Source organism: Phragmites australis, chromosome 1 (genome assembly GCF_958298935.1).
Source record: "Phragmites australis chromosome 1, lpPhrAust1.1, whole genome shotgun sequence".
NCBI classification, from domain to species: Eukaryota; Viridiplantae; Streptophyta; class Magnoliopsida; order Poales; family Poaceae; genus Phragmites; species Phragmites australis.
The window spans coordinates 17,805,674-17,831,092 of record NC_084921.1 but is presented as its reverse complement, the minus strand read 5'-3'; the positions used below and the strand labels follow the sequence as shown (position 1 = coordinate 17,831,092).

The window sequence follows — 25,419 nt, the reverse complement described above, 5'->3', positions numbered from 1 at the left end:
TGGTTGAGCTGTTGTTTTTGTAAAAAATGTTTTTAAAAGTTACTGCTGAAAAATTGTTTTGAATTAGTTTTTTATATAGATAAAATATATAATATATATAACACTTCTTAGAATATCATCTCTTAGAAGCTAAAAAACTTGTCTAGATCAGTTTTTAACTTCTTAGTAATAATAACAGCTTTTACTTCACATAAACTATTTTAAAAACGAACTGCTCGGTTTAACTTTTTGCTTCTGAGTAGCAAAAGGCAGCAGAAGCTAAACCAAACTTACCATAGTTGCATCGTGGCTAGATTACAACACTAGATGGACAACTGTCTACATCGCGTTGGTCATAAAACTGAACTGCCGATTCACCTCTTGTCCGTACGGTTGATGTCGTCCAAGTCTGCAAATTTCTAATCGTGCTAGCAAACTATTTAATTATACGAGCAATAACTGCAAATGTCCAGGTGAGCCATACTTGTATAATCTAATACTTTATTCCTGGTCGAATAGGCGTGTTCTCAGCCTGGCCACGTCATTCGTTTTTTTTTAATCGTTGGATCGTTAATTAGCGGCTCCGGTTGTTTGGCTCAGCTGAAGCTTCTCGCACCTGCCCAGCGCTACGCCGCGCGCGTGCTGATTTTGGCCAGCGCCTTTAGTGCGGTACACGTGCCTGCTCTTCATTAGTTAGTCAATGTTTGTGGTGGTTGCGCTGTCCGTAGGGAAGGGTAAATACTCATCGAGCATCGGAGGCTCCGGCGTCGGTCTTCACTGCTTTGCTCTTTGGTTTCCTCGTTTCTGTCGTGAGCTCAGCGCAGCGTTGTGTTCTTGCTTGCTTCGGTGAGATCCGGTGTCTGCATTGTTTATTTTGCTTATCCTTCTCGCTCCGCTCCCTCTCCGGTTGGTGAGATCTGGTGTCCCAATATTTGATTATTTCTTGAATGGTGTGGTTCTTCTTATGGTGTGCCTGGTCTTCGTGTTCGTGCGGATGGGGATTTGGTATGTGGAGGTGTCTCTTTGTTTTTGCGCTTTTTGTCTGGTCTTCGTGTTCATGCGGATAGCGATTTGGTATCTGTAGCTGTCTTTTTCTTTTTGCGCTTTTCGCCTGCGTGTTAATTTTGTTCGTTCTTTCCGGGTTCTTTTTCCCCGTTGGTCTGAGGGGCCCGATGTTTCTGGTTTTGGTGTTGCGTAGGGTTTGCAAAGTTCTGTCCAGGTCACTTTCATTTTTTGCTTCCTTCGATTTCGGTTCTTAGGTTATCTCTGCGGGTGGTTGTCCCTACCTTTTTTTAAAAAAAAAACCCGAAGAAAACAGAGGTTCCTTTCTTCGCTGTGATATTTTTTTATTTGTTTTGCCTCTTCTTTTTTAGGTGTTGCAGGTTTATAGTGTAGCGCTCATTTGGCTCTGGCTATGGACATATTGTGTTGCAAAGGTAATATTTATTCTCTTATCTTATTGCAGTTATTTATGCTCAATGTTTAAGCTTTTAGTGTTTGGTAAAGGATGGTGCTGTTCGTTGCATACGTGAAAGAAATGTGCTGCTTATTTACAGATATACTTATTGTTAGATAGCTTGTATTACTTGTGTTACTGTTGGTACTATGAGCTTGTAGCATGGTAAGCTTTATAGAATATGTCTGCTTTTGTTGATTCTTTACACATCAGTAAAGCTACCTAGGATGCGTTGTTCACCTTTCTTAGTGTAATTCTTATATACTTTTTATGATCACGGTTAATGTATTGTGCCTTGGAGTTTGGTTCTTCCAGTTAACCTCATTATTTCGGTATTATTACTTTTGAGTTGGTGGTCACTTTGTTTATTCGTGTACATGGTTTTTTAATTTGATATTATTTTTAAAAATCCTTGTTATAGCTACGGTTACTTATTATTTTTTTTTCTTATGTGCTGGAGGGCTGCGACGTTCTGCTTCGTGATCGGTTCATTTGCCTATAGACTGTCTGGAAGTTTGGTTTACTGGTTTTCTTGCTCATTGTTGAAGTTGAGGTGTCTGGGTTCATCAGGTTATGTGCCTTTATTGAAGGTGAGGTTTTCCATAAATATGATTACTCATTTATTCATTCTATTTTTATATTAGTACATCCTACATGTCTATAGTTACTTATTTTATTGGAAGAGGGCTGTTAGATGAATGTCAGAGATGTATATCAAGGATTGGTTGTTGCTTGGTTGCTGATGGTTTTTAAATAGAATTGTTATTTGATAGTTTATGGTGTTTATATGCCTACTAGAATTATAAGATAATAGTATATTAGGCTCTATAGGATATGTACCTCTTTGTTCATTTCTTGCGTACGAGTGAAATCACACTAGATTGATTGTTATGATCCTTTATGAAAGTGTTTTCTTTTTCTTTTTCTTTTTTTGTTTGTTTTTTGTTACTGCACTATGTTTTGTCCCTTGTTTGCTGGAGCGGAATTCATGTCGTGTTGTTGTCATCTATGAATTGGTGGTTGTTTCATTTAGACTTCTACATTTTCCCCTATTTGTAAGTATCCTTTTATGTTTGGTATATAGATAGTTACTTATTTTTAGACTGATGTGTTTTGCAGGTGTGCGAGTTTCACCTTTGTCATTGGTATCATCTGTCTCCAGCTTCTTGGCTCATTACTGATCTTTATATCTTACGTGTTCAGGCTATCTTTTCGTATTTAAGGTAACGCTTTATATAAGTACTGTTATTTATTTATTTATTACATTTTTTTGTATATTATTATTTCTTGTATTCAATTTGTGTGATACATCGTATATCCTACATGTCTGTAGTTACTTATTTTATTGCAAGAGGGCTGTTAGATGAATGTCAGAGATGTATATCAAGGATTGGTTGTTGCTTGGTTGGTGATGGTTTTCAAATAGAATTGTTATTTGATAGTTTATGGTGTTTATATGCCTACTAGAATTATAAGATAGTAGTATATTAGGCTCTATAGGATATGTACCTCTTTGTTCATTTCTTGCGTATGAGCGAAATCACATTAGATTGATTGTTATGATCCTTTATGAAAGTGTTTTCTTTTTCTTTTTCTTTTTTTTGTTTGTTTTTTGTTACTGCACTATGTTTTGTTCCTTGTTTGTTGGAGCGGAATTCATGTCGTGTTGTTGTCATCTATGAATTGATGGTTGTTTCATTTAGACGTCTACATTTTCCCCTATTTTTTTGTTTGTTTTTTGTTACTGCACTATGTTTTGTTCCTTGTTTGTTGGAGCGGAATTCATGTCGTGTTGTTGTCATCTATGAATTGATGGTTGTTTCATTTAGACGTTTACATTTTCTCCTATTTGTAAGTATCCTTTTTATGTTTGGTATATAAATCGTTACTTATTTTTAGACTGATGTGTTTTGCAGGTGTGCGAGTTTCACCTTTGTCATTGGTATCATCTGTCTGTAGCTTCTTGGCTCGTTGCTGATCTTTATATCTTACGTGTTCAGGCTATCTTTTCGTATTTAAGGTAACGCTTTATATAAGTACTGTTATTTATTTATTGATTACATTTTTTTGTATATTGTTATTTCTTGTATTCAATTTGTGTGATACATCGTTGCTGATCCTTTGGTTTTTTTTTTACTTTTTTATTTGCTTTTTGTTTTCTATTCTAGGATGTTTGTCGTGGGTGCGTCCTATGTTTCTTTATTACAGGTTGTGGTCAGTCGGTGCCAATCGGTATCTGTTTATTATTTGTGTGAGGTCGCTGATGATGGATCTGTTCTAGCTGGTGTAGAGATAGAATTGCCGCCTTTGCACACAGATGTTACTGGTCGTCGTGTGTTTTTTTTGGAATTGTCCTCATATAACTTATATGGCTCCTTATGAGCAGGCAGCATTCCAGGCTGTAAGTTACCTGCAAGGTCTTTATGGGTTTTTGGTACTTGATTACAGCTATCAAGCTTTGTTGTACTATAGGAGAGTGGCATACTCGGCTATCCAACTTGCGGCTGGTGCTGTGAGTTGGGCCGGTGTTGTTGATCGATTTGTCTGTTTTCAGGATATGTTTCCTGAGAGTATGAGTGAACCTTGCCGATTTCCCCTTGCCGACATCCTTTCCGATCGTCCATGGTTCTAAACGTATGCCTTCTTTTTATGCTTGTTCATAGCAGTTTATAAGCATTATATATCATGTAATCTTTTTTTTGTTTGTTCACATGTCTATTAATAAGATAATTCTTTCGTTTCCTGTCATTGTTCTTTCCTTCGTTAGGCTTTGTTGTGGTAAGTGCTATACCTATGTACACAGCATAGCTGCTCTGTGCTTTTATATGTTGTGCATCATTATTGGTGCAGCTTGTTCACTTCTAGGTTACTTTAACTGTTTTACAATATGTTGTTTATTTGCGCACTTGCTTTATCGTTGTCTGTTTGTTTTTTTCCCGGCCATTCAAGTTAATAGTCGTTTCAGCAATGCCTCGAGTTTCACGTAGCAACCCAAGTATGTGCACTGCCTCGTATTTCCTTACTTATGTTTTGTATTATCTTTTTCGGTGCATAAATTCTTATTTATGTCTCTCCCCGCTCCCCCCTGTCTTTGTGTTGTTGGGATCGAGTATAAATAGGACCCGTTAAGTATCCATCTTTGCCTCCTGATATGGCAACAGACAACCGTCATAAGCGTCGAAGGTTAGATAATCATCGGCGATTGAAATTGCCAGGTAGTTTTTGTATAGATTTCATAACGTTAAGGTTGGTTTGATTATCTATTAGGAGTTCTTAATGCAATGAGTTGCCTTGTTTTCTCGATAGGACCAAGCGATGGTTGTGTTGTGACTACCCTATATGCGCGCTTCACACAGGAGTATATAGATTATTTAAAAGGTATAGGCACATACATAGGATTGCCCTTAGCGTTTCTAAATGTCGACATATGGCACTATTTCTTATTATGTTTGCCTGTGTGTTGCTTTCAATACACAGAAACTTATCGCGGGAGGTCATATTTTGGATCTCCATATTTTCAATGTGATCATTGCCATGCTTTATTCTGGTATATAGAATCTGTACGAGGATCGTCTACTGCCAGGGGACGAGGACCAGTTTATAACCTATGTTGTAAAGGTGGGAAAGTTCAAATTCCACCGTTTAGAGAACGTCCACCCTTTCTACGAGACCTCTTAAAATACGATGACAAACCTCGATGCAAGAAATTTCTGAAACAAATCCGACAATATAATTGTTTATTTGCTTTTAGCTCAATGGGTGCTAGAATAGACAATGCTATAAATAGAGGTCGAGGTCCATACGTATTTCGTATTAATGGACAAATCCATCATCGTATTGGATCTTTGCTTCCAACAGATGGTGAGGCGCCACGGTTCGTTGAGCTTTATATCTATGATACTGAAAACGAAATGACAAATAGGATCCATGCGTTAGATCCAGCTGAAACACTAGATGGTGAGTTAGATAAAGAGATCATCAAAGGTTTGTTACAGATGTTGGATCAATATAATCCTTTAGTGAAAAAATTTAGAATGGCAAGAGATCGATTAAAAGAGTATCCTGACGAAAATTTGGCCATCAGAATCATTGGTGCCCGTGATGGTGACCCCGTGCAATATAACCTCCCAACATGTGATGAACTTGCTTTATTAGTGGTTGCGGATTTCTCGCTTGATACTTTTAAACGTGACATAATAGTCGATTGTCTTGATGGTGGTTTTCGCCAAATATCAATACTTCATCCTGCTCTCATGGCCTTGCAATATCCACTATTATTCCCATATGGTGAACGTGGTTTCCAAGTAGGTGTTCCGTATGTCGGTGCTGATTTGACAAGGTCAAATGCTCGAAATAAAATGACAATGCAAGATTACTACCGATATTGCTTTCACTATAGAAGAAACCAACCAAATCCCTATCTATGCTGTGGTAGATTATCTTCGCAGGCTAAGGTTGACGCCCGAGCTTGTATTGATGAGAATAGATTACAATGGATTATTGACAATCAGGACAAGCTTAGAGTAGAACAATTCCAAGGAATCGTTGATGCTGTAACAAATGGTTCTATAGATGGCAATGCTGTAGGTAAACGCATGTATCTTCCTGCAAGCCATACCGGAGGTAGACGCTACATGATTCAAAACTTCCATGATGCAATTGCAATAACTAGAGTCTATGGTGTTACAGATATATTTTTGACATTCACATATAACCCAAAATGGCCTGAAATTGCTGAAGCCCTTAGATTTGAACGTGGTCAAAAACACACTGATAAGGCCAATATTGTTGTTAGGGTATATCACATGAAATTACAAGAGATGCTTGGAGATATCAAAAGTGATATGCCCTTTGGCCCTATTAATGCAGGTGTGTTGCCTGTTCACTTGCTACACTTTTGTCTTTAGTTCTCATCTATTTATTTTGCTTCGTTTTACCATTCTTATTTGGTTTGCTTCTGTTTCCCATGTCTTACCTTTTGTTGCATTTGTTCCCATTCAACAGTGCTTCACACTGTTGAATTCCAAAAACGTGGCTTGCCACATGCGCATATGCTCTTATGGTTCCGTCATGTAGCAGCAATTCCTGCGGCTGAAAACATAGATTCTTTCATCAGTGCTGAGATCCCAGATCCAGAAGTTGATCCCCTCGGCTATGCTCTCGTTGCAGAGCATATGATACATGGTCCTTGTGGTGCACAAAACCCAAGTTGTCCCTGTATGAAGAATGCCATTTGCTCTAAAGGCTACCCGAAACCATTTTCTAATGAAACTAGAATCGACGATGAGGGCTTTGCTATATACAAACGTTCTGATAATGGGAGGTACATTAAGAAAGGAAATGCCGATTTAGATAACCGATGGGTAGTCCCTTATAACATGACCCTCCTTAAAAAGTTTCAAGCTCACATTAATGTTGAGTATTGTAACAGGACGCATGTTTTAAAATATTTGTTCAAATATGTTACAAAGGGCCCTGATTGTGCAAAAGTTTATCTTGAGCGGATACAAAGGGGTCAAGATACACCTATGGATGCTACAACTAGAGCTGTTGATGAAGTAAAGGAATACTTAGATTGTCGATATATTTGTGAGCAAGATGCGTGTTGGCGTTTATTTGATTATGAAATACATGTACATATTCCGGCTGTAGAACGATTGCTTGTTCACTTACCTGACGAAAATTGGGTAACTTATAGAGATACCGATAATCTGTCTGCAGTTGTAGCGAATGATCGTGTGAAATGAACTATGTTAACAGAGTGGTTTTTAGCTAACCAAAGATACCAACAAGGAAATAGTTTAACTTATTGTGAATATCCTACCTTATTTACATGGGATGAAACAGATAGGGTGTGGAACGAAAGACGCCATGGTTTTAAAATAGGACGGCTATATTTTGTGCACCCCAGTGCTGGAGAATGATACTTTTTAAGAATGTTACTGATGATTGTGAAAGGTGCAAAAAGCTACAAAGACATTAGGACTTATCAAGGAATAGTCTATAATACGTTCAAAGAAACATGTGCAGCTCGTGGTCTTTTAGGAGATGATACTGAGTGGCTTAATGCTTTTAACGAAGCAATTACGTGGGGTTCATCACCTCAGCTTAGACAACTTTTTGTTACTATGTTGTTATTTTGTGATGTCAAAGATGAATTTTCACTCTTTGAAAAAATTTGGTTTTACTTAGGAGATGATATTCAGCGTCGACTCAAAGAAACTTTGAGAAACCCAAATTTTAGCCTCCCTTTGCCTGAACTAAAAGACATGATTCTTGATGAGATATCTATTTTACTTAATAAGCATGGAGCCAATATAAAAGACTACAATTTGCCTAGCAAGAGCGAAAAAACTTCACAGTATTTCGTGAATAGACTTATAGATGATGAGATGTCTTACAACTTATCTGAGTTAGAAATGGAATCAGCATCCTTGTGTAGTCGCTTAAATCCAGAACAAATGGAAGCTTTTCAACAAATAGTTCATTGTGCCTCTAATGAAATTCCTGGATTCTTCTTTGTTTCGGGTTTTGGTGGTACTGGAAAAACATTTCTTTGGAATGCGATTGTATCATTTTTAAGAGCAAAGGGAAGAATTGTCCTCACTGTAGCGTCTTCCGGTGTCGCAGCTTTGCTCTTACCTGGTGGAAGAACTGCTCATTCCCGGTTTAAAATACCGCTTAATATTGATGATGATACTGTTTGTGACATAAAAAGAGGAACGATGCTAGCTGAGCTAATCCATAAAACCTCATTAGTTATCTGGGATGAAGCTCTAATGACCCATAGGAAATGTTTTGAAACTCTAGACAGAACTTTGCGTGATATTATAGGTGGACAGGATCCCAAAGCACAGCATCTTGTCTTTGGTGGCAAAGTGATTGTACTTGGTGGTGATTTAAGACAAATTCTTCCTGTTATAGAAGGTGGTACTAGATCTCAAATAGTGAATGCTTCAATTACTAATTCTCCATTGTGGTATCATGTCACTCTCTTAAAATTAACAACTAATATGAGGCTGTCTTCACCCGATCTTGATATCGTTGTGCAATCTGAAATTGCTGAGTTTAGCAAATGGGTACTTGATATTGGGGAAGGAAAAATACCTACTGAAAAACATGATAATGAGTCTGAGCCAACATGGATAGAGATACCTTCTAATTTTTTGCTTCATACAGATGGTGACAAAATTGCTTCTATTATTGCTTCTGTTTACCCAGATTTTAGAGCGCAATTTTCCAATCCATCATATTTGTGTAGACGCGCTATATTAACACCTACAAATGAGGTTGCTGATGAGGTAAACTCATATATTTTGTCCCTTGTACCAGGTCAAGAAAAACAATACTTAAGTTCTGACACAATTTCCAAATCAACAGATATAGTTGGGGACCCAGACCTACTCTACCCTATCGAGTTCCTTAATTCACTTAAATTTAACAACTTCCCAGAACATGAACTTGTGTTAAAAAAGGGTGTTCCTATCATGTTATTACGTAATCTTAGCCAAACTGAAGGATTGTGCAATGGAACACGGCTTATTGTTAAAAACCTCGCTGAGCTTGTCATCGAGGCTATTATTATAACTGGCAAAAATGTTGGCCAAACTGTTTACATACCCAGGATAGTTTTGTCTTCACAAAAAAACAAGATGCCATTTAGTGTTCAACGACGTCAATTTCCTATTAAAATATGCTATGCTATGACTATAAATAAAAGCCAAGGGCAAACTCTTGATAATGTTGGTGTTTACTTAAAGACTCCTGTTTTCACCCATGGCCAACTTTATGTTGCTGTGTCACGAGTTACATCCAAGAGAGGTCTTACTGTCTTGATTGAAAACGAAGATGGTACATGTGGTTCAAAAACCAAAAACATAGTGTACACTGAAATTTTTGCATCCTTATCATAGATTCTCTACGTAGTTTACATATAAATATGTATACCTTTGCCTGTAAACATGTAATGTTTTATCTGTGATTATTCATGATGTTCTATTTATCACTAATTCCCCTTTGTTAAATAACTGTCTGTCCTTGCATTGCACAACCAGTGGTTTAATCATGTTGGATATGCACTATGTTTCTTACATTATTTGTATACACCTGCTTTCATTATTTTGTCTGCAACAGACCATGTCAACGTTCATGCTTAAAGATATAAACCCACAAGGCAGACATTGGAGCATTTGCACAAGGGTATCAAGGATGTGGGACTATCGTGGAGGAACAGATGATGGTCAAATACGTCATGTCGATCTCGTGCTTGTTGATGCTGAGGTACTAAAAGTTTCACATAACATACTTTGAACCACAATTACTCAATCCTATACTGTTTGTAATCTAAATTCTCTTTGCTCCTCTTTATATGTCCATACTGCAGGGCACTGCAATGTATGCTGAAATCGCAGCTGACAATATTGAGACTAAAAAGTCATTACTTGCAGAAGGAAAAATATATACATTCAGGAGGTTTAGAGTTTTAAAATCTAAGACCACTTATAGACCTGTCGAATCAGAGTTTATGATTGACATCACCTGCCATACCTTAATCGAGGAAAACCATGATGCTCCAGTCGATTTCCCACTCTATACCTATAGCCTGACAAACTTTGTTGATCTACCTATGCTTGTTGGTGAAACCAAGCATTTCATCGGTTTGTCCCTCCAATTAGCTTAAGCCCCTATGTATCTTAACCTTAATATGTGTCATCATATGCAGTTATAGCACTATATACTTACTTAATGCCTGCTATTTGACAGATGTAATTGGAATGATCACAGAAATTTCTGAGCTAGCCACCATTCAGCTTCAAAATCAGCAAAGGCCTACACTCCGAAGAACTATTACATTGAAAGATTCAAGGTGCATTACACGATCTTATCTTTATTTGCTTTTCCTCAGTTTTTCCCTCTTAAAATCTGATATACCCATACCTCAAATACATGTGTTTATAAAAATTATTTTTCCATCTGTTTACAGCAACTATGAAATAAAATTAAATTTATGGGGCCAAAGAGCTTCTGAGTTTGATTCCGATCAGATATGCCAGCTCAGCCAAGACCATCCACTGATTGTCATCTTTGTTGGTATGCTTATGAAATCTTACAAAGGTATGATTCGATTCGAGTTACTTTCAGCTTTATTAATTCTCACAAATAACTCTGCTTCTTCGCTGTGAAAATTCACTTCCTGTATGACCAGCAATGTCCTCCCACAAATATAACAACATGGTTTCGTCTTTAAGTCTGAATCTTAAAAAATCACTATTTCATCAATATGTTGCATGACAGTGATGTTTTTATTGCAATATTCACAGCACATAACTTGATATATCATATAATAACCACATTCGCCCACTTGGAGATCATACTTTTGATGTATATTCGTGTCTTTTTTGTATCTGAATATTATTCAGTTGTATGTGTAAACATATTTCTCGTAGAATTGCTGCTTCTCTAATAACAGTTTTGTATATGTTTGCATTTCTTTCTAGAATACTTGTTATTTTCCACATATTATTGGTTACTTTCAGTGATCTGATTTTCCACCATCCCTTTTACTTTAATTACTATGCCTCAAACATATCTTCCGTTGTAAACTCCTGGTGCACAAGAAAAAAAGATAAAAAACAATAGAAAATAAGGATCTTTGGTACTTACTATTTAGCATAATAGTGCACTTAGATTTTTAACAGATATACCAATTAGCAAATGTGAAGCGTCAAAAAAAAAACATACAGGTAATATTAGCTTCCTGTTCTCGCTTTACCTTCGGTATTTATCAAATCAAAGAGCTTCTCAGTTTCAGCATGATCAAATATATGACCTTACCCAACACTGTACACTCTTTGTTATCTTTATTGGTATGTTTATCAAGCGTTACAAACGTACAATTTACTTCAGATAATTTTCAAATTTATTAACTCTTATTTGACTCAAGACAAAATTTTACATACGTATTACCCTCTTTTTCTATCTGAATCTTACTCAATTGTGCTTAAGCATACTTCTTTCTGCATCGGTAATTCTTTAATAGCAGCCTTCTCCAGATTTGCATTTGTTCTTAACACAAGCATTTTTCCCCATATATCATTGCTCAGTTTCACTGCACTGATTTTTCATGATCCCTTTTACTTTAACTATTCTATCCAAGACATACTTTTCCTTTCGCATTGGTATTGTAAGAGGAGGGGGCCGAGGGCAAGAAAAAAAAAAGCATATTTCCTATTCCCTGCTTAAGATAATAGTACACCCAACATTTTAGCAGAAATACCCATCGTCGAATGACATAAGCAATGTAAAAAAAAGGCTATAATTTTAGATCCCTCTTCTCAAATTAGCTTCAGTTACCATCTTTATTTTTACACTTACATTACTTTCTACATATAACATTACTCCAAAACAAATTAAAGCGGATACAATTAACATTCACCTGCCTAAACCTTTGTCTTATTTTCCAGGTGAACATTCGTTAAGTGGCAACACAGCGTGCCGCTGGTATATCAATCCTGAAGTCCCTGAGGTCGATGATTTTTTCCATGGGTACGACCGCTGCACCTAAATGCATTCATATTGCCCTCATACTACATCATATATTCCTGTTGTTCGTTTTACCTACATCTTGACCCACCCTAAAGTTGCTTTTCCCCTTTTCCATAGCCTCGGTGGTCATTTCCATCCTATACAGCGCACCACACCCATTCAACAACAACAGCCCTCTCACAGTACCAATGTCGAACCGCAGCAAAAAACTCTCTATGAACTTCTTCAAATTAGCCCATACGACTTTCCAGCTAAGTGCAGCTCGCACTTATACTTGCTGTTATCTGATTTGTTCCTATTTACATTCTGCACTACTCATCCAGTCGCTAACTAATTTTCCCTAATCTACAGCGTGAAGGATTTCGGTGTGTCGTCACTATCTCAAGGATAGATCCATTCATATCATGGTGGTTTCCTTCTTGCAACCGATGCAGCAAAACATCACTGCCACATGGAAATGACTACAAGTGCCCACACTGCGCCTGTACTGGTTGTACATTCAAGTAATAACACATTCACATATTCAACAAAAATATCTTACAATTCCTTTCTTCAAACTTACATACCACAGTTTCTAATACAATTACCTAATACTTTAATTGTCTTTAGATACAAAATATGCTTGATTGGAACTGACGGAACAGATGAAGCAGAATTCTTATTCTTCGGAGCTATGGGACAGCGCCTTGTCCACAAAGATGTCAAAATGCTAATGAGGTCATGTCACAAAGCTGATGAAATTCCAACCCAGATAACATCTTTAGTATCACAAAAATATCTGCTGACAATCAATGTGACTAACAAATGCTTTGAGAGAGCCCACCGATCATATCAAGTGAATGCCATCAATTGTGCATACGGCAGGCAACCTACAATTCCAACAGTTACAAATCCCACTCCTAGACTTACTGGGATGAAGCGCAAAGGTGATTCGTATGAGGCTACAGCAGCTACTGATCCATCATTAGAAGAGCCCCACCAAATCAACATCTCTGCTCTTCCTCAGGTATACATTCTTATATTCCATATGTTGTACTTAGCAGCAAGCTTTCTCCCAATCTAATCACTACTGAATTTTGTTATATTCTAGAACATAAAAGATACCCCGCCACCAAAGCTCTCACCAACACTTACGTTGTCTAAAACAAAGACCTCTTCGTCGTAAGACAAATATGTTTCCTACTTTTTGTTTATTGCAACTCCCACTCTACATTCCTATTGACACAATTCATCACATATTATACTTACTCACTTAGATCTTCAAACTTATGAGATGCAGTGCTGAAGCAAACTTTGACGCAAAACAGCAAAATGTGCGTAAACGCTTGTTCAAGAACAAAGATCCAAACCAGTAGGTGATTTATATCATCACACCAGTATTTATCTCTACCTGTTTTTCATATCACAATGTTTTCTTGGCCAGATATGTTCTACACTACCTATTCTCTCTGTATACATATTTACAAACATTTGTCCTCCCTTTGTTTTTTTTAACAGATTTTAGATACAAATGATGATCTCGTCGATGAGGAGCTGCAAGATGACCTCTCTAAGATAACTGCTAAGTTAGTATATCACACACACCTTCACTATTTTGTTCATTATACCAGTATCCTACTTTAACACATTTCATACTTTACAATCTTTACAACATATAGACATCACTCTTCCGCTCTTTCCGGCAGCGGCAATGACAATCCCTCCACCAAACGTTAATAACCTTCCAGTGTCAGCAACCACAACCTCTTTAGTTTTAATTCTCTCATATTCACTTTTCTTTCTTTTGCTGCAGCCTTCTCTTTACTGTTTTTGTTCTTCTCCTGCAGTTTACTACCCAGGAGTTGAATTGCTTTTGCTGTTAATGGAACTTCATCCTATGCCACCAAGATTGTTTCCAGGGACTCAATTCCTTTTGCTGTCAATATAAGTTTGTCTTATGGCATCGACAACACCAGCACCTCCTGTTGCCGATATAGTTGTAAATATAACTTAATGCTAAACCTTGCTGCGTAATCAACACTGTTCTTCTGTACCTCACCATCCAGGGACTAAATTTCTTTTGCTGTTAATATAGCTTCATCCTGTGCCATGGACATCATCAGCAACACATATTCGCGATATGATTGTAAATACAAACTTAATGTTAAACCATCCAGGGACTAAATTTCTTTTGCTGTTAATATAGTTTCATCCTGTGCCATGAACATCATCAGCAACACCTGTTCGCGATATGATTGTAAATACAAACTTAATATTAAACCCTCCCGCACACTACTTTCCTTTTGTTGTTAATATAGCTTTATAGTAAGACACAAACCCTTATAATATTAAATTTAATACCCTAGCAGTATTTTTAATGTCTATGTTATATCAATCTAGATCCTGTAAAGATTTCTATCTTCCTAAATTTATATGTATATCTTTCACTAGCATTTTGAACTATAACTATCATCATTGCTGCTGCTTCAATCTTTATTGTCGGCGCGCCCTTGCGCGCCGGTCTCCACTAGTATCTTCTATGACCTAACTTGAATATCCTTGTGCCTTTTTTTGGGTGCGTTTGGATTGAGCTCATGCCAGCCCTACCTAACGTTGGCGAGCCAAATTTTTGGCGAATGATTCGGCTGCCCGTGCTTTTGCCCGCTGTGGAAGCGAAAATGAATTGCAGGTGGGCGCACGGGCATGGGCGAGCCAGGTGTTGCCGTCCTTCCAAACAGACCGTGCGGGCGTGGTCAATGCCATTTTTTTAGCGGGGCGAGTTGGGGCTTCAATCCAAATGTGCCCTTTATTTTTGACTCACTTTATGGTTTTGTTGATGCTGGAAGCATTCACATGAATAAGGTGCTACAGTTTACTCTTGCACATATTGATCAGGTAATAAGTATCTCTCATTTATACTTCTATATTCTTATAAAATACACAAGTTATAGCAGAATTGAATGGTCTCCACTATCCATCCAAGTTATCAAACGGTCACTGTGAAAGATTATCTCTATTCCTCCTTTCAAAAATACATTTAATCTCATATTAATTGTCTTGCATATCTAGACAACAAATATTTGATTTCCATATATTCTAAAAATACAGTAAATCTCTCATTATTTGACTTCTATAAATAAATATCTAATATTTACCTTTCATACATTGTTATATTCTAAATTGATTTTATATGTGTAATTACTAAGTACAATCAAAGAGAACACTGTCATGAGGTCTGGGATATCTCCGGATAATCAATTAAGAAGATTAAAAGTTCATGAGATATATGCTTGATTCCTGGTTGAGTCATTAATTTGACCAGATGTAAAGGTCCACTCGGTCAACAAGATAAAGGTAAGATATCAAAAGGAGACACACTTAGCTAATATTCTGGATTGCACCTTCTCTATTATTATAGTTAAGCAAGGCGAGCGACTTCTGTATGAGATCTGATGTTGGATTGTGATTCGAATTCTTGTTGGACCATATAAGGGATATCTTCAGCTTATGTTCCGGAACAGTCCGTATTAGACTCGAGTCGTATATGTCCACTCCTATAAATATATCTTGTAAGCTGCAAAGAGAACAAAGACGCTCATTGTAATCTCTTGTATTATACACATCCCTGATATAGTGAAGATCGTCGATTGGCGCCTGTGATTTTTTCTCGTAAGGGTTTTTCACGTAAAAATTGTATCTCGTATTCGATTCTGTCGTGCTTGATTTTTTACAAGTGGTATCAGAGTCGGATTGGATCTACACGAGATTACGAGAAAAGAATCTGTTTGTCTGTCTCTCGAGAGATGATTCGTGGGTGGTCTCCGACGATCGACTGGCGATTGGGATATTCCTCAACGATTCTTTGCGATTGGAGCTGGTGGACATTAGCTCTAAGCTAATCGTGAAAAAAAAGCTGCTTACCCATCACATGAAAGGAAGATCCAAGTCTCGAGTGACATCAAGCTGCCTACCCATCACGTGAAAGAAAAAAAAATCAAATTTTGCTACATGCACTCAAGGAAAATTACAAAGAGATTGGTTTTTGTTTTGATTAGTGCACATACACGCAAGATTTCTGCAGTTTATTGCTTCGTGCACATAAGGCTGTACCAGAGGGTTGCAGCCTATTTTGTTGCTGATTATTCTTCGCCATGACTTCTTTGAAGTATGATATTCCGCTACTAGACCGAGATACAAGGTTTTCTCTATGGCAGATCAAGATATGAGCTGTTCTTGCACATATTGATTTAGATGATAAACTTGATAATTTTGGAAACAAAGATCAAAAGTCTTGGTCCGATGAAGAAAAGAGAAAGGATCGTAAGGCTTTGTCACAAATTCATCTTCATTTATCAAATAATATTTTGCAGAAGGTTTTGCAGGAGAAAACCGCTGCTACTCTGGAATCAATCTGCATGTCAAATGATCTAATCAGCAAAATGCATCTAAAGATGAAGCTGTTCACGCACAAATTACAAGAGGGTGACTCTGTGTTGAATCATCTTTCGGTCTTTAAGGAGATCATTGTGGACCTACAGTCTATGAAGATAAAATATGATGATAAGGACTTGAGTCTTATTCTCTTGTGCTCATTGCCCAGTTTTCTTGCAAACTTCAAAGATGCCATATTATACATTCATGATACACTAACTTTGAAAGAAGTCTATGAGCCCTTGCATGCCAAGAAAAAGATGAAACAGATGGTGTCTACTGATGGCTTGACTTCCAATGGAGAAGGTTTGATTGTGCGTGGTAGGACAAAGGAAGAGAATTATCATAATAGCCAAAGAGGTAGAAGTTCAAACGGTTACAGGGGTCGTTCGAAGTCCATAGGTAAGAAAAAATTCTGCAGGTATTGCAAGAAAGATAATCATGATATATCTGAATGTTACAAGTTGAAGAATAAAGAAAAGAGGAAAGGTAAAGCTAATGAAAAAGGTAAAGCTTCTATTGCTACTTCCGATAATAGTTCTGATGGAAAGACTCTCGTTGCTTTTGCTGGATGTGCTAGTAGTGATGATGAATAGATTATTGACTCTACTGCTTCTTTCCATATATGTATACATAGAGATTAGTTCACCACTTATAATTCTGTTCAAGATGCTGGTTCTATTAGGATGGGTGATGAAAACTCACGTCCAATTGTTGGAATTGGATCAATTATGATAAAGATGCATGATGGTATTGTTAAAACCTTGACATATATGAGGTACGTTCCAGGTATGAAAATGAATCTTATATCTTTGAGTACTCTTGATAATAAAGGGTATGATTGGTCAGGTGGAGATGGTATTTTAAAGGGAAAAAAAGATTCCCTTATTGTAATGAAAGGTGATTTAAAGTCTGTCAATTTATATCATTTCCGAGGCACTACAATCACAAGTGATGCCACTGTAAGTTCACATTCATTATTAGATTTTGATGCTACTAATCTATGGCATATGCGTCTTGGGCATATGAGTAAAGTTGATTTGGCAGAATTGAGCAAGAGTGGTCTTCTTAGTGGACATAGCATCGGCAAGCTGAAATTTTGTGAGCATTATATTTTTGGCAAGCATAAGAGGGTGAAATTCAACACTTTGGTTCATACAACAGAAGGTATTCTTGATTATGTGCATTCTGATTTATGGGGACCATCTCGTAGGCCTTCGCTAGGTAGTTCTCGTTATATGTTAATTATTATTGATGATTACTCTAGGAGAGTTTGACCTTATTTTTTGAAGCATAAATCAGAAGCATTTAAAGCATTTAAAGAGTGGAAGGTTATGGTCGAAAGGCAAACTAAAAAGAAGGTAAAGGAACTTCGCACTGATAATGGGATAGAATTTTGTTCTGATGAATTTGATTCATATTGTAAGTCTGAAGGCATTTTGAGGCACTACACTGTTCCTGGTACTCCACAACAAAACGGTATAGCTGAGTGTATGAACAGAACTATCATCTCGAGGGCCCGTTGCATGTTGTCTAATGTAGGTATACATAGACGTTTTTTGGCTGAAGTCGTTTCCATTGCTTGTTATCTTATTAATCGATCACCAAACATTACCATCAATAAGAAAACTCCAATTGAGGTATGGTCTGGTTCTTCAGCTGATTATTTAGAATTGAGAATTTTCAGTTGTCCTGCTTATGCTCACGTTGATAATGGTAAATTGGAGCCTAGAGCTATTAAGTGTATCTTTATTGGTTACAAATCTGGTGTTAAAGGTTATAAATTGCGGAATCCTACAACACAAAAGGTGGTGATTAGCACGAATATTATCTTTAATGAATCTGCTATGTTGTCTAATGCTACTGTTCAGAGTCAGCAGAGTTCTAGCGTGTAGGTGGAGCATTTTATTAATGCAGAAAGTACACCAGATGTTGCTGTCCAAGATGCACCTATTGCTGAAAATGTATTTATTGACCATGATTCGTCTAGTGTTCTACCTTCTTCTCCTATTGTACAGCCTACACAATATTCTATTGCAGTTGACGGGTCTAGAAGACAAATTAATCCACCCAAGAGGTTAATTGAGGAGTGTAATATTGTTGCATATGCTTTGAGTTGTGCAGAAGAAGTTGAAGTTAATGCAGAACCTTCTAATTATAATGAGGCTATTACTTCTTCTGATTGCAATAATTGGATGACTACAATGTAAGATGAAATGGAGTCACTTGAAAAGAATAGTACTTGTGATTTAGTCAAATTGCCAAAAAAAAAAAAAGAAACCTGTTGGACCATACAAGGGACGTCTTTGGCCTATATTCCGGAGCAGTCCGTATTAGACTCGAGACGTATGTGTCCACCCCTATAAATATATCTTGTAAGCTCGAAAGAGAGCAAAGACGCTCATTGTAATCCCCTGTATTGTACACATCCCTAATATAGTGAAGATCGCTGATTGACGTCCGTGATTTTTTTTCACAAAGATTTTTTACGTAAAAATTATGTCTCATGTTTGATCCTATCGTGCTTGATTTCTTACATCCAAGAATATGAGCTTGAGGTTCAGGTCATAAGGATTGCTTGTAGAAAGGACCTGGAAAGAGAGCAAAGGGATTGAAAACTTCGCCACAAACTTATTGATCCCAGAGCACTACTCTGGGGTGAACAGCTTCTACCATTTTATGGATAGGTAGGCCAGTATCATAGCTACATACAAGGGCATTGTGTTTTCAAGAACATGGTAGATGGTTATCCAATAGATCATAATGGAGGGACCTGAAGAACACTCCAAATGTCCTGCCCAATTTGGGTATGTAAGGTTTCTGAGAGCACTGTAGCTGTCTTATATAGACATAGACAGAAGTCAGGTATTTTGCAAAGTTTTGCATGCATGTTTTAGCTTTAACAGAACCTTTGAATTGTCCAAATTACCCATTCTGATTAGATGCCAGTTGCATTCCTCTTATTAACTGGACTGAACATCTGAACCTCATTGTGTGCAGGACTCCTCTTTGAGTGAACAATGACAACCAATTAATCATATTCATATAGAAACATGAGAAAAGTTAAATGATTACTTGGACCAAATATCTTTCCACACCGTGAGACATTTCAGGAGTGTTGCTCTCTCTCTCTCTCTCTCTCTCTCTCTCTCTCTCTGCGCATTTCAGGAGTGTTTCGGGAACGCTACTGTTGTCTGACGAAACTGAAGTTTCAGGCTTGTGTTCAGGCTCTGTTTTGCGCTGCAAACGGCCGCAGCTTTTCGTTGATTTCTTCCACCTTTTATTAGCGAAAACAAACCCAAGACCACAGAGAGCACGACTGAAAAATCCAAGTCCAGCTTTGTTTCCGTAATTCTTTCTATCTCTTGCCAAACACTGTCAAATAATGTCGACTCCTTTCCATCTCTTGCCAAATACTGTCCTTGCCCCCAATTACCTCCCCTCATGACGGACAGCCTTTCCTTTTCTTTCATCATATATCCCTGTTCCGCCATTTTTTTAAAAAAGGCTTAATTTTTGCCATTGCCCCGGTCTTCATTCGAGGCCAAATATAGACTAACTCCACCATGGAGCAGAGCCGGCAAATTGTGCGAGAGCCGGGCGTCTGACTGACTGGTTCTCTCCCACCAAGCTTACCAACCGAGCAAGTTCTCCTTCGCCCCTGTTCCGCCATTGGACACAGGTCTTGAGCCACTTGAATTTGGGATGTCTTTTCTGCACTTGCAGTAGAATCGTGATATTCTTATATCGGAATATTGAAGTGCTCTTGTGAACATATGGTCTGTGAACACAAATTCAAAATAGGATTTAATGTACAGCTTCGTTCACAGACATTATGGGAAATTTTCTTCTGAATCTCTAAATATATGTTAGATGGATCAGGGGTAAATAGAAGTACAAAGTTTTCTTTGTCCTATCGTGCATCTTCTGACCTCTTAATGAAAATGTAATGTTATAGAGAAACCAGGTGATTGACAAGTTAACTTCACATGTGACGGATGTGAAGGGTTCGACCTGTATATGGATAAAAACACAGTAACACTGAAACTTAGCCTTTGTTATTTTTAGTTCACTTACAGAGGCATTTTGCATAGCCATTTTAGAAGCAGCGAGCTGTGAACTGTTGACTGTAAGCTCTAGAGTTGGAGGTGTCCCAGAGGTATGTGCTTTATAATCTTAAGTTTCTCTTTTACAGAAAACTTAACCTTGGTTAGACAATTTCAGAGTTTCCTTCAAACCATTCTTTACTTTCAGGTTCTTCCAGATGACATGATAGTGCTTGCAGCACCAGCTCCAGAAGATATTAGTAAGAGCTGTCAAGAAAGCTATCAACAAGCTACCTGGCATAAATGGCGTCGAACGAATGAGATGGTCTCACATGCCAAGCCTGGTGGATATGCATGTCGGGGCCTTGTTCACGGCCCATTTCACCCAAGGCGTCCCTGCCGTTGCTGCTCACGTTCATGGTTCATCTTCAACGAATGTTCCCACGCATGAACCGTGGAAAAGTTTGGCTGGAATCCTCACAACTTTCCAATCAGTTTTCCTTAACTGTTTCGAGCGAAAACGGGCAAAATCATTGTTGTTATGACTTCAGATCCCAGGACTGTAGGAAGTAACTACTTTACACTGTCATGTGGAGGACTGACTACATGTCAGAGAACCTCCTTGCAGCAGAAATACTGAATTTACCCTGCTAATTGAGGCAAGAGCCGAGGGGCAAAAAATTGCAACTTCCGCACTGCTCTGCTAAAAACCGATCAGAGCACAACTTAATATGAATCGATACAACAAAAGGAATTACATGCCTGTTCCTTCTAGCCATGCAATTCCGGGCTCCGCAAGAACGATACAAACTTGCGATATAATGACGAATCAGCACGACAACTTGCAAGGCAGCCGGAGCTCCGGATCGACCTGTGTCTAAGGACGCCCGAAACTAAGAGCATCTCTAGCTCTTAGATAAAAGAGCATACTTTTCAAAATTTATTCAGACCAACCGTTTACAATTCACCATACCTCATATGCAATTTCCCATCTTAGCATGTGAGGTATGAGGAATTGTGAATGATAGGACCCATATAAATTTTGAAAAGTGTGCTCTGTCATCTAAGAGCTAACACTAGCTCTAACTATTGGAGATGCCGAGCGACACGACATCATACATCACCGTCGTTATCGTCGGATATCTCTGGAGCATAACATGGCCCAAAAATAGAGAAAATCGGATCAAAGCTGACCTTGTCTCCATCATCCACGACATTGAATATAGTCAATAAAAAAACAAGGCTGTTTGTTTTTCAGCCCTTGCAAGCTAGACCAAAATTTGGTCATGCCAACAAGATTTGGCTACCACTTGGATTGAAACCAATATTTAGCCCGCCAATTAAATTTTGGCAGGGGCAGTACAAAGCAAGCCAAATCATCAGCCGATTCCTGGGCGAGCAAAACGCTCGCCCCAGTTTTGGCTTGGCTGCAAGAAAGTTCTTGCTGAGATGTCAGTATATGATCGGAGACATTAAAAATATCTTTTAGGTTTAGTGATAAATTTAAATGATTATATCTTCTAAACCTGAGGTCCAATTGATGACTTATTTATACCAGTACTTATAGTAATTAAATCTATAAATAAAGACCAATGTTCACTATGTTTTTTGGCGACAAAATCAATAACACATGGAACCCACATATCATACACATAATTTTGGTATAGTCATAATTCAAACACTTTCCTTTAGCACTGCTCTTATTTTAGCTTGGCCACAAATCAAACATCACTTTTTTTCCTCAATTTTGATCTTGTACTGACTTTAGCCATGGACAATATTTGGTAAGGCTTCCTGACATCGAAAACCAAACAGCCTCTATCTTTGAACTCTTTCCATCTCTGATCAAATACTGCCCTTGCCCCCGGTTACCTCCCCTCATCACGGATAGCATTTCCTTTTCTTTCATCATCTATCCCTGCTCCTCCCTCGACGTTGTGCCACGCACCCGCGACCACATCGTGAGCGGCCTCCCACTTCCGGCGCCCTCCGCCCGGAACAACAGCGGCACCGGCACCCTCCGCGCGAGCTGCAGGTGCGTTTCAAATAACTCAAATAGGAACAGCACAGTCCGCACGCACGGAGTTATGTACCTCCGAAAATACCACGACCATCTTTCACGCAATAGCAAGTAATCGACACAAATAGCATGTAACTGCATTATCTGGAATGAGCACCTATATTCATCCGCTTGATGTTCTGCACTGACCTGCCCCACCAAAAACCAGAGACCGATCAATCAATCAATTACTAATCACTCTACGTAATATATGGTGATATATGGTGTTCCTAATTTCATAATTTGGTGATATATGATGATATTTCACTCTACGTAATATTCATTAGTAATGTGTGATATATGGTGTTCCTAATTTTATGTGTATGCTCTCGTGACAATATTATTAACTATACGTGTGTTACAAGTACACGCTTACTAGTTTTGCCGGAGCCTGTTAGGTGAACTAGTGCTCTACCTTGTCAGATCAACTAAAAAGGCAAGATGCTCCCATTCTGCATCCACGCCTGGCCAAAAATAGAAAGGTTCCTTTTGTTCTTCCACAATCCTGAACGCCCCCACTATGTGAGCTTCCTCCCCGGCGGGTTCTTCCTGTGGTTCACTGCTGCCGAGGTTTGCACTGCACCAGAGGAGAGCAACGCTGACCGCTGTGCCGGAGAGGAGCCTCGTCGCGCCAGAGGGTAATTGAGGAGGAGCACCACCACCACATCGAGGGGCACAAGAGGGAAGTCGTGACACCGATGGAGAAAGGAGGGGCACGCAGTGTCGGTCCCGTGGCTACTATCACCACCGCCCAATTGGTGCTGACCAGGGTTAAAAAACCAATGTTAATCGAGCAAAAAAACGCGATAACCGACCTTCTCAGTCCGGTTCGGTTTCAGAAACCGAACGGTAACCGAATTTGAATTCAAAAAATTCGAAAAAATAAAAATAAAATAAAAAATTCAAAAAAATCTTTAAAAAAACTAGACACAATTCTAAGACATTCTGTGAATTTTTTTTCAAAAATAATGTCATTTGCATCATATTCTATAGGGAGAAATTTAAAAAAATAAAAAAATTGAAGCTTACGGCTCAGTTATTAACTCATGTTAAGGAAAAATTTAACATGCAAACACATATTTTTCTTGTGTAAAACGTATCTTAAGAGGATCTTTAAAATTGATTTCACTTTATTTAGAGTTTTATTAATTTCTCTATGATTTTTATAAAGTTCACAAGCATAAAGTGAATATGTTAAGAAACAGCACTGTAATTAACTTTTTCATGTCTACTATTATTTTTCCTACGTAAATCATAGTATAAATAAACTAATAAAAATGGTTTCACTAATTTTTTAGGTGTGATGGGTCAGTTATGAAATAATCTAGTCGCAACATATTTACACAATCCTGCATGTTACAATAACTAATTCATGAGTTCATGTATTTTTAAAAGACATAGGATCATGTAAGAAGACCAAAAAAATTAGTTTCATGATTTTTGGATTAGCAAAGAGTAAACTATGCATTTAACTTGGTTTAGCAAATACAATTTCTCACAGAAAATTTTGAAATTTTTTATGAGTATAAATACTTTTATCATGTAGATCATATTACAAGGAAACTAACAAAATTTGTTTCACTTGATTTGAAGCTCAGATGAATTAGTTATTTATTTTACAAGATTGAGATAATTTTTGTGTTTTTTTGTTGAACTTCACTGAAAATCGAGAAAACCGCTCGATAAATTGAGTAAATCGAGCAGTTACCGAGAAAACTGAGTGGTTATCGATAATACAGAAAATTCGAGAAAACCGCTCGATAAATAGCAAAAACCGCTCGGTAACCGGTCCAAACCGACGGGTTACCGAACGGCTAAAATCGCGATTTTTTCCTCAAATTTCAAATTTTGTCAAATGAATTTTATCCATTTTTTTTTTGAATTTTCGACAGGTTACTGCGGTAACCGTGAATTTTCGGTTACCGCCGGATCTCGGTAACCGAGCTTCGGTCGGTAAGCCAAACCATGGTGCTGACCCAAATTTCTAACATGAAACTTTTTATAGTTGGAGTTTTCCACTTGAAACTTTTTGGGATTTTGAAACTTCTAAGATGAAACTTTTTTGGAGTTGGGATTTTCCACTTGAAACTTGTTGGATTTTGTAGTTTTTCACTGAAATTTCTGAGATGAAGAGGAAAGAAAGAGAGGTGGTACCAAAAGAGGAAAGGAGGATTGATTGCTTATTACTATTAGAGCAACTCCAACCTAGCCCTCATCTGACTCACTACCCTGTTATTTAGAGAAAAACACCCGAAACTTGTCCCCAACCCGTTCGCTACCCTCCTCGCTAAAAAATTTCGCTCACTATTCCTCCTCCCTCACACCGCTATATGTAGTGAGCCGCTCTTGCTCGCTATCAGGCGCAGGAGGAGGCCAAAGGCAGCGCGAGAATGGGAATGGGGGCGGCGCGGGAACGAGGGAGAGAGAGGGCAACGATGGCGAGGCGGCGGGGTTGAGCTCAAGCACCAGATTGAGGAAGGCAGTAGCGGCGTGCTCGGTTCATGCCCGATTCGCGCGAGGAGGGAGCTCGGGAGGAGCAAATCAGAGAGGAGGCTTTTGCCTGTGCCGCCCGCGCTGCCCTCCAGCGCACCACTACTACCACCTGCACGCATCGCCAGCCCGCACACGCCGCACCGGATCTGAGCGAGAGAGGGGTAGGAGGGGGCCGCGAAGCAGAGCGCGAGGGCTCAGCAGGTGTGAGACAGAGCTTGGGCACCGGAGACGGCTTCTCCATCACCATTGTCGCCAAATCGATTTGGGAGGAGGAGAGGGAGCTCGGGCGGTGAGGTGGGGAGGAGCTACTGGAGGGTGGTGGGCGCAGTCGACACACACTCGATTTGGGCTGGGAGTAGGGGCTCTCACAGTGGAGCTCGATGAAGACAGTGCCCCGGGGAGGGAAAATGCAAGCAGAGTGGCGGCCTGGG

The 25,419-nt window shown here is 38.5% G+C and overlaps 1 protein-coding gene across 13 annotated transcripts; it reads left to right on the top strand.

Moving 5' to 3' along the window:
* The first annotated feature begins 719 nt into the window (after nucleotides 1–719).
* LOC133911879 (uncharacterized) lies at nucleotides 720–14,160 on the top strand. 13 transcript variants are annotated; one of them, XM_062354392.1, is made up of 19 exons: nucleotides 720–825; nucleotides 1,353–1,415; nucleotides 1,938–2,025; nucleotides 2,555–2,658; nucleotides 3,352–3,455; nucleotides 3,990–4,069; nucleotides 9,569–9,715; nucleotides 9,819–10,092; nucleotides 10,199–10,301; nucleotides 10,419–10,549; nucleotides 11,179–11,301; nucleotides 11,899–11,980; nucleotides 12,098–12,230; nucleotides 12,332–12,483; nucleotides 12,590–12,986; nucleotides 13,071–13,141; nucleotides 13,260–13,331; nucleotides 13,478–13,545; nucleotides 13,639–13,708. In XM_062354392.1, the coding sequence occupies exons 6-18, from the start codon at nucleotides 4,058–4,060 to the stop codon at nucleotides 13,482–13,484; spliced, it is 1,704 nt and encodes a 567-aa protein (XP_062210376.1). In that variant the 5' UTR covers nucleotides 720–825; nucleotides 1,353–1,415; nucleotides 1,938–2,025; nucleotides 2,555–2,658; nucleotides 3,352–3,455; nucleotides 3,990–4,057; the 3' UTR covers nucleotides 13,485–13,545; nucleotides 13,639–13,708. The 13 variants fall into 13 exon arrangements, with proteins under 13 accessions (XP_062210376.1, XP_062210360.1, XP_062210383.1 ...); XM_062354376.1 differs by having other exon boundaries at nucleotides 1,896–2,025; XM_062354383.1 differs by having other exon boundaries at nucleotides 813–889; nucleotides 1,896–2,025.
* Nucleotides 14,161–25,419: the final 11,259 nt, after the last annotated feature.

What these genes read in the sequence shown, in the direction of transcription:
- LOC133911879 (XM_062354334.1), top strand. Translation starts at nt 7,372, where the DNA reads ATGTTACTGATGATTGTGAAAGGTGCAAAAAGCTACAAAGACATTAGG.